This window comes from Erythranthe guttata, chromosome 2 (genome assembly GCF_056151865.1).
Source record: "Erythranthe guttata isolate IM_541 chromosome 2, IM_541, whole genome shotgun sequence".
In the NCBI taxonomy this organism is placed as follows: Eukaryota; Viridiplantae; Streptophyta; class Magnoliopsida; order Lamiales; family Phrymaceae; genus Erythranthe; species Erythranthe guttata.
In genome coordinates, this window is record NC_142534.1 from 12710190 (window position 1) to 12720159 (window position 9970).

The 9970-nt window shown below is 41.8% G+C and overlaps 1 protein-coding gene across 2 annotated transcripts; it reads right to left on the reverse strand.

Moving 5' to 3' along the window:
* Nucleotides 1-3236: 3236 nt before the first annotated feature.
* LOC105969769 (uncharacterized) lies at nucleotides 3237-7356 on the reverse strand. Of its 2 annotated transcripts, none has more exons than XM_088811389.1 (3): nucleotides 5994-7356; nucleotides 3729-5476; nucleotides 3237-3626 (listed from the first exon to the last, which is right to left on the reverse strand). In XM_088811389.1, exons 1-2 carry the CDS (start codon nucleotides 7234-7236, stop codon nucleotides 3741-3743), a joined length of 2979 nt encoding a protein of 992 aa, XP_088667515.1. In that variant the 5' UTR covers nucleotides 7237-7356; the 3' UTR covers nucleotides 3237-3626; nucleotides 3729-3740. The 2 variants fall into 2 exon arrangements, with proteins under 2 accessions (XP_088667515.1, XP_088667513.1); XM_088811387.1 differs by having other exon boundaries at nucleotides 3237-3629.
* Between the last annotated feature and the right edge of the window lie 2614 nt (nucleotides 7357-9970).

The window sequence follows — 9970 nt, forward strand, 5'->3', positions numbered from 1 at the left end:
GCTGAATACAGGTTGAATTCGTCAATTGAAAATATAAATGAGGCAGAATTTAATAAAAAAATAACTTTGCGACTAAAATATACAATAGTCGCAAACAAAAGCAATGACTAGCTTCCGACGAATCAAATAAACACATCGTCGCAAATAATTTGTGCGCCTTGCGACGAAAACTATTATTAGTCGCAAACATATTTTCACAATTAGCGAGGAAATCAGAACAAACGTCGCTGAATTTGGCAACGGAATAAAAATTGGTCGCAAACATTACGCGACGAAAGTATGGGATCCGTCGCGAGGATTAAAAAAATCATTTTTTTCGGAAAATACGAATTTGGCAACGATTTCCCACATCAGTCCCCAAACTTGGCGTCGCAAAAGATTTTTCGTCGCAGGCTTTGCAACAGGGCGTTTGGCGACGTTTTTTGTCAGATTTGGCGACGAAAACTTTTCGCCGCAAGTCTCGAAAAATCTTCGCCAAATATCTTATTCTGTCGCCAGTCGTTCATTTTGGCCTAGTGATTGGCACTCGTAATGACGAGGACGTTTCAATGATTCCGAAAATATAATTATTATAATTTTCCGATCATTGAGTAGTGAGAAACGAGCGAATAAAGACTAACAAACTTAAGCTGTTGGGCCCGGTCCAACTTAAGCCCGTTAGGGATTTTATACAAGACACAATAAATACAAGATTTATAGGTCTTGCACACAACATAACACACAATCAAAACCCTAGCCGCTCGAATCTCACAAACCACGGCCACTCTCACTCACGGTCGTCGCCACCACCGTCGTTCGTCGCCGAAATCGGCCCCACGCGCCGATCGCCTTTGGTAGCTTCTTTCCTTTTGTCTTTTTCTTCCGTCTATTCTAACTTTTGCGTGTCTAGTGCCACGTATTTAGTAGATCTCAGTATACGAGGTGAAATCCGAGAGGAGGAAGACCAAGGAGTCGAATTTTCGAGAAGTTGTCGCCGAATCACCGCCTCTCGCGCCTCCACGCGCCGCCCGAAGACAGCACGTAAATCTCACGTGCCGCCGTCAACAAGCGCGTCCGTCGCCGCTGCACCGCCGTTGCTCCTCCCGACTGCACAGATTGGTTTCCATGGCAGTTTGCTTCGATCAGATAGTTCGCCTCGCGCTTCAAGAGGTAATCTTTCGCATCCGCTAGATATAAGGTTTACTTTAATTAGATTAAATTGCACGTTATATGTTTTTCATGAAATTGATTTTGCATGTTTTACTTGATCGTTTTTCATGAAATTATTGTATGTATATTACGATTTGGTGCGAGCATGCTATGTGTTTTTAATTATTGAATTAATATGCATGTTGTTTTTTATTTTCGCTAGAAGCGTTAAGGTACGTAATTAATTGCTTATTGTGTCGGGCATGTGTTTATATGAATTAAATCGTGTTTTTCATATAAAATTTTTATTTTTTCTGCGTACACGTGCCTGATTCCCAACAATAACAATATTATTGTGTTAAACATTAATATATATTACTTAATATTATTGTCAGTAATATTACTGCTTAACGAGCCAAAAAATACTCATGAGAAAACAATTAAAAAAAAACAAAGGACAACTCGGCCAAGACCGACGTTGACCGCTTGGACTGGCGTTGACCGATGGTGGAAAATAAAATTATAAAAAGAGTCAACGTTGGAGACTGGCGGTTAACGGCGGCGACTAGGGGTGGAAATCGGAACGAAATTTTCGGTTTTCGTCGAATCCGATCCGAATTTTTCCGATTTTGGAACGATTTTTGTAGTGTGGATTCCGGAATTCCGATTTCCATTTTTTTACGAAAAAATCGGATCGGAATCGGAATTGTATATGAATTATTCAGAATTTCCGAATTTCGATCCAAAAATAATTCCAAAATTTCCGACAATATTTCTGAAAATTTCCGAAAATTATTAACATTTCTTCATTACTATTATTGTTTCTAGTGAGGCTTTAAGAAGCCCACTTTAGCAAGGCAACCCACTTTAGCAAACTGATGAGTCCAAATGTAGAATATTCAGAATTTAAGGGACCAAACAGTAAATACCACAAACTTCTAATAAAACTCTAATTTCTTCATTATTCTTCTTGCGTCGCTCACATCTCCTCTGAACTTTTGTTTCTCTTTCCACCACCCAACTCTTCTTCGCTACCACATTGACTCTTTTTTCTCTATAAAAAATTCTTCTTCCAGTGGTTTATTTTCTTGTTGAGATCTGTCGATCTACCCTTTCACAACCATTTTTGAAGATTCTAAAGATGTCTTTTCGGAGGAGTTCTCATAAAATCATCACGTCGTATTGCTTTGTCGTGAAAATGCAACAAAGTCGGAACAAACCGCCAAGACGCCGCCAATTCCGAAATTCCGACCAGAATTTTCGGAATCGGAATGAGTTTTTTTTTCGAAATTTTCCACCACGAGCGGCGTCGGAACAGGAACGATGCCCTCCGTTCCGGAATCCGTAACAAGAACAATTTTTCACCGTGATTCACCGGAATGCCAAAAAAACGGTGGGATGGGTGAGACGGAGCCATGGAACGGCAGCAACGCGGTCAGAACCGCGACAGGAAAAAAAAATTGAAAAAAAACAAATTTTAACTAAAAAAATAAGGAAAAAAAACATAAAAGAAAAAAAAATAATAATAAGATAGTGGTGGCCACGTTAGAGAATGGAGATTCTCTTGAATCACGGATGTTTGGCCTGACTCTTCAATCATAGCTTACACAATTCCAACTTAGTATTCTACGTGGTATTAATATTGCTTGTATTTTCATAATGTTCTTTGTAATATTTATTTTTGAAATTGTATGATATTTTGCATATTATTGAATTGTAATTTTGTTATTAAAAACATATTTGAAATATATGTATTTTGTTTTGCAACATAATTAAAATGTGTCTGTTCCAATCGCACGCAGCTGCAACGTTGCAACGGAACTGGAACGGCAGTGTTCGCAACAATGCACTGTTCCGTTTCGGTGAACCGGCGACGATTGAAATCGGAGTCAAAACTAGGTTAGTGGTCAAATTTGAATAATTTGTGAAATTGGAGGTCAAATTGAGATTCAATTTAGGGATGGCAACGGGTCGGTCAATTTGGGGATGACAACGGGTCAGTTATGAGGCGGATTTACGTAGACGCGAGACTCGACCCGCAAAAAATAGATAAATACAGATATACACACACACGCATAAAAGAAAAACCAAAGTAATATAAGGAGATGTGTGAGAAAAAATCAATTGCTTTTATTAGAAACATTGAGCTGAGAGAGTACAAGAGAAGAAAGAAAGAATGGTAATGAATATAAATTTCAACCAAACAAAGCCATCCACTGTACAATAATATACGAACAAACACTGCCCCTAGATGCAATTACTTTTCACTGTCTAAAATCTTCTTTGTCCAAACAGATATTGTATCTTTGAGCCACTTCCAGTACTTGAAGATATAGCAACGAAAATATGGAGGATAACAGCAACAGAAGTAGATGAAAATTGGTCCAACACGCAAACTTTGATGCTTTCTAATGCTTGAAGAACCTTATTCATGAATAAAATAGTTGCTCTAAGAAGTTGGTAGCGGAAGCCTTCTTTTATTCGGAACCCTAGACTGACTGCTGCAAATTGAACAATTAAAAATCAGACGATGGACTAATAAAGTGTATGTGGATGACTAATAAAATGTACGTGGATGATTAATTTAGATGACGACTTACATTTTTCACAGCTTAATAATGGGTTGGAGGAGGTGGGGAGGCGTAGATGTATGCCGGTGGTGGAGGTGACTTTACGGGTGGTGGAGGTGATGAGTAGACATATGGTGGTGGCGGTGATTTTACAGGTGGTGGAGGTGATGAGTAGACATATGGTGGTGGTGGTGACTTCACAGGTGGTGGAGGTGATGAGTAGACATATGGTGGTGGAGGTGACTTCACAGGTGGTGGAGGTGATGAGTACACGTACGGTGGTGGCGGTGACTTCACGGGTGGTGGAGGTGATGAGTACACGTACGGTGGTGGTGGTGACTTCACGGGTGGTGGAGGTGATGAGTACACGTAAGGTGGTGGTGGTGGTGACTTCACGGGTGGGGGAGGTGATGAGTACACGTATGGTGGGGGTGGTGATTTTACGGGTGGTGGAGGTGATGAGTAGACATATGGTGGTGGCGGTGACTTCACGGGTGGTGGAGGTGATGAGTACACGTAAGGTGGTGGTGGTGACTTCACGGGCGGTGGAGGTGATGAGTAGACATATGGCGGTGGCGGTGACTTTACGGGTGGTGGAGGTGATGAGTACACGTACGGTGGTGGTGGTGGTGACTTCACGGGTGGTGGAGGTGATGAGTTGACATATGGCGGTGGCGGTGACTTTACGGGTGGTGGAGGTGATGAGTACACGTACGGTGGTGGTGGTGACTTCACGGGTGGTGGAGGTGATGAGTAGACATATGGCGGTGGCGGTGACTTTACGGGTGGTGGAGGTGATGAGTACACGTACGGTGGTGGTGGTGACTTCACGGGTGGTGGAGGTGATGAGTACACATACGGTGGTGGCGGTGACTTCAAGGGTGGTGGAGGTGATGAGTACACGTACGGTGGTGGTGGTGACTTCACGGGTGGTGGAGGTGATGAGTACACATACGGTGGTGGCGGTGACTTCACGGGTGGCGGAGGTGATGAGTACACGTATGGTGGTGGTGGTGACTTCACGGGTGGTGGAGGTGATGAGTACACATACGGTGGTGGTGGTGACTTCACTGGTGGGGGAGGTGATGAGTACACGTATGGTGGTGGCGGTGACGTTACGGGTGGTGGAGGTGATGAGTAGACGTATAGTGGCGGCGGTGGAGACTTGTAGATGTAAGGAGGAGGTGGTGGGGATTTGTAGATGTAGGTCGGTGGTGGTGGTGGTGGAGATTTGTACACGTAAGGAGGAGGAGGCGGAGATTTATAGATGTAAGTTGGTGTCGGTGGTGGAGGCGACTTGTAAACATAAGTCGGAGTTGGGGGTGGCGGCGACTTATAAACGTAAGTCGGTGTCGGAGGTGGGGGAGATTTGTAAACATAAGTAGGTGTTGGAGGTGGCGGTGACTTGTAAACGTAAGTCGGAGTTGGAGGTGGTGGAGATTTGTAGTAGTAAGGAGTAGGGCTTGGGTTAGGCTTAGAGCACTCTCCATAAGGAGTTTTTGGTGCATAAGCAAATTCTTTAGCAAATAGCACAACTTGATACTTAGTTTTGGACTTCACTTTAAGTTTAGATCCTTTCTTTCCGGAATGAAGATCTGTTGGGATATTGCATTTTGACCCCTTTGGTGCTGCATGAAGTTTTGCTTTGCATGCCTTTGCTCCATATTTACTATACTCAAATCCTTCAACCGGAATACTGTATTTCCCATTGTTCTTTGTTTTGCCGTACGCCACTATATTTTTGTCACCTGCTTTGCACGTGATCTCCACAACAGCACCTGATCCACGTGGGTTGAAAATATTAATTAAATAAAATGTTTGCCATCTATGTTAACTGGTATGTAGATAGATCAATATTACAACTAATGACTAAATTATTAGTTTATAAATTTAATTCACAAAGCAGTTCCACCATGTTGAACATATTGCACATGTCCTATTCAAAATATGGAAGATTCTTCATTTGATTTCTTCAAGATTGGACCACATATTTAATTTAGTTATAAAATTCAAATTTTCAGAAAAATAATCTAAAATAGACTCAATTTGACAAGCACATTATATTAGTAGGTGATCGAGTCAACATTTAATTATAATTCCCTGATAATTTTGTTTAATCAGTTGGATTATTAGATAATGATAATGGAAAATAATTAATTAGTATTATAGTCATGAATAGTTGTAATAATCTACACTATAATTAATGCATTATCCATGCATGTCTTAGTTATATATAGGAACTTTTGTATTTGTGTGTGTGTGTGTATATATATATGTGTGTGTGTGTGTGTATACCTGTAAGATGTTTCTTGTGATGGGACTTCAATGGGTAGGTCCAGTCATAGCACCTGTAACAGTATACTTTTCCGGTCACCTTAACAACCAATGGGTGGTGAACCGGTGGTGGTGGAGATGTATAGTAGTATGGTGGTGGTGGTGATTTTACTGGTGGTGGTGGTGATGTGTAATGGTACGGTGGTGGTGGTGATTTCACCGGTGGTGGTGGTGATGTATAGTGGTATGGTGGTGGTGGAGATTTTACTGGTGGTGGTGGTGATGTGTAGTGGTATGGTGGTGGTGGAGATTTCACTGGTGGTGGCGGTGATGTGTAATAGTAAGGAGGTGGCGGAGACTTCACTGGTGGTGGTGGTGATGTGTAGTGGTACGGCGGTGGTGGTGACTTAACCGGTGGTGGTGGTGAAGTGTAGTGGTATGGTGGTGGTGGAGATTTCACTGGTGGTGGCGGTGATGTGTAATAGTAAGGAGGTGGCGGAGACTTCACTGGTGGTGGTGGTGATGTGTAGTGGTACGGCGGTGGTGGTGACTTAACCGGTGGTGGTGGTGAAGTGTAGTGGTATGGTGGTGGTGGAGACTTAACCGGTGGTGGTGGTGATGTGTAGTGATACAGTGGTGGTGGTGACTTAACTGGTGGTGGTGGTGATGTGTAGTGATACGGTGGTGGTGGTGACTTAACCGGTGGTGGTGGTGATGTGTAGTGGTATGGTGGTGGTGGAGACTTCACTGGCGGTGGTGGTGATGTGTAGTGGTATGGTGGTGGTGGAGACTTCACTGGTGGTGGCGGTGATGTGTAGTGGTATGGAGGTGGCGGAGACTTCACTGGTGGTGGAGGAGACTTATAGACATATGGTGGTGGCGGTGAAGGGGAAGGTGGTGGTGGTGATTTATACACGTACGGTGGTGGCGGAGAAGGCGAAGGTGGCGGTGGAGAATTGTACACATAAGGTGGTGGTGGTGATGTATACACGTATGGTGGTGGTGGAGAAGGTGAAGGTGGTGGCGGAGAGTTGTACACGTACGGTGGTGGTGGTGGTGAGTTATAAACATAGGATGGTGGTGGAGAAGGAGATGGTGGTGGTGGTGATTTGTAAACATAGGGTGGTGGTGGAGAAGAATAAACATACGGGTCAGCAGAAACCAAAGTAGAAATAGCCAAAACGGCAAACGCCACGGCCAGCAGCCGCTGTGGCACTACTACACGGCCAATCGAGGCAACGCCTCGGCCGTGATCAATCATCATTCCGCCTCCGGAAAATGCCCACCAGCTCCCGACTAATCGATGTGAAATCGATTATTATTCTCCTCGACTTAAGATCAATTATTAATTAAAAGCTGCTTTAATTATGAGAAGGGATGATTTGAAATTTGTGATAAAATGAGTTGGTATATATAGTAAAGCAGATCAGAAACATTCGTTACTGAAATAATTTATGGTCCCGAATTCGTATTATACAGAGATGTTATCTGAAATGTTGTGACACTTGAGACAACATGCAGCGGAAATATAAAGATTAAAAGACAGTACTCAGAATTAAAAATGTTCACAAGTAAAGACTTGTGAACTTGCCCTTTACAGGACGGAAAAATATATTAAAATCAGTATTCCAAGAATACAAACAGAAGAGGTGCGAAAACTTCTTCCTTATGAATGAATCTTTTTCAAGATCATTCTTACAATCAAATCTAGATACTAAAAGAAAAATATTAAAAATTCTAGATTTCACAGAATGTACTCGTGATGAGTACGTAAAGAACTTATGAATGAATCACTATCTTGATCATTCTTACAACCAAGTCTAGAAACATATATACTATACAATCTAGACTACAAAGAATGTACTTATGAGAAGTACGTAAAGAATGTACTCATAAGGAGTACGTAAAGATTGTACTCATGAGGAGTACAAACGACCGATTCTAAAACCACTCTAAAACACTCATGAATATTCTTCAGCCCTCGGTTTTTATTTCGTAGAATCAATAATCTTCCTTGAGTATTGAAGTCGGTTTTTATAGGCATTCCAAGCATCCACTCCTCAGCCCATGATCTGCAAGAAAACCAACTACAAGAGCACTCAAGAACATGGGTTAGTGGGTTAGTGGGTTAGTTTAAGGAGTTAGAATAATATTCACAATTAAACTCACTTAAGCACTACTTAGCCCACTAAGCACTATACTTAACCCACTAAGCACTATTTATTCCATAACTAAAATTAAGTTTAAAAAATAAGAAAGTTAAAAACACAATGTGGAAATAATCCACGTGTTTCAAACTCCCCCTTTTTAACTTTCTGATCAAAACTAAATTTTAGCTTAACTCCCCCTGAGTCATTGCTTGAACTCCCCCTGAATTTGACAACCAACATTAACATAAAAGTTCAGAGGAAAAATAAAAAACTGAACAAAACCAAATATTGTTCATAAAACAAAGTAAAGTAGAATATCCAAAGTCTCTTCAGTATCAGCTGCTGCTCCTCCATCATTAGCGCTGGATCCACTGCTTTCCTCTGCTCCCTCTTTATTGACTCCTTGCTCCCTGCCTCTGGCATCCAAAGGATGAGAAGTCCCTGCTTCAATCTTCATGACTAGCTTTTTTTCTCCCCCTTTTTGATCAGAAAGATCTCTCTGAAGTATTTCCACCATGCACTGATGATAGGTGATCTGAACTAGGGAGTGAGTAAGCTGTTTTAACAAAATAAATCTCGAGAAACAGAAATAAGGATGTCAGGAGTGTTGTCAACATGAGGAGCAACACCTTCAGTACCAAGATTATTTTGACCTGATTCAGTTGAGAGGGAATTATCTCCATTCCAGTGAAGATCTTAAAATTTTGAGAAATCAGAATGGAGTGGATGAGAGAGGGATTTAAAACGATTGCCAGAAAGAGTCTTACAAACTTCAGTAAAATCACCATAATTATCCTCATCAATCATAGTAGAAGTTTGTAAATGAGAGTTGATAATTTTGGAAAAAAAAATAGAATTTCGCACAAAAACTTTTTTCAAAGTTTGGAGAATTTTTCTTTAAAAAAGAAGTTTGTAAATTGGCATAAAAATTCCTTCACAACAGAAAGATCATAAGGACAGGCAACCTCAACTTTGATCAAGAAAAGCAGTGATCCTATGCCTATCAAACTCATCATTTGAAAATTTTCTTTTCCTCAATTTGAATCAGATTCAAAATAAAATATATGACTGAAAGCATTGTTTTACCTCAAAAGGAGTTGACAGTTCATTCCCATCCAAGTCTAGCTCTTCTTCTTCTGAAGATTCCTCTTCTTCTGAGTCTTCAAGTTCATCTGGTATGCATGCTGGCTCAGGTGATGCAACAGGTGGAGCAGCATCTTCTTCCATCTGAGATGAGTCCTCAGATGAGTCACTGTCTGACTCTGAGGATGGCAATTTTTTGCGAAAAGTGGCAAGGGGAACTTTCCAGCTGTCATCACTTTTCTCTGGTTCATCAGCCTGAGAAGGTGCTGCATCTACTTGAACATCTACTTGAAGAGTTTCCAGAGGATCTGCATATGGTGCTGAGGGTGTTTCTCCAGTGGTAGTGAAATCCTGAGCATCAACAGAGGGAATGTCAACATGCTCGGCAGAGGACATCCCAGAAAAATCAGGCATTTCTTCATCCTGGTAGGGCGCAGCATCCTCAGCAGCACTCTGAGAAACATTGGCTGAATCAGAGGGTGCAGTAGCATCTTCTGGAACATGTGCAGCAACATCTTCGGAAACAGGATGTTGAGAGGGAGTTGCTGCCATGTTGGACTGAAATGTCTCCCTCTGAGTTGATGCTAGTGGAGGTGAGTCTTTGGAAGATGACTCAGTGGAGCTTGATGAGAGAGCTTGGGCTTGGTTCTGCAAAAATAGGATCTCCTTCTTCATCATCAGTTTCTTCATCAACCAAATGAAGGCCTCTTGGTGGGTTTGGCCTAACTGGAGTGCGACCGACTCTGCTGCCTCTTCTTCTACCTC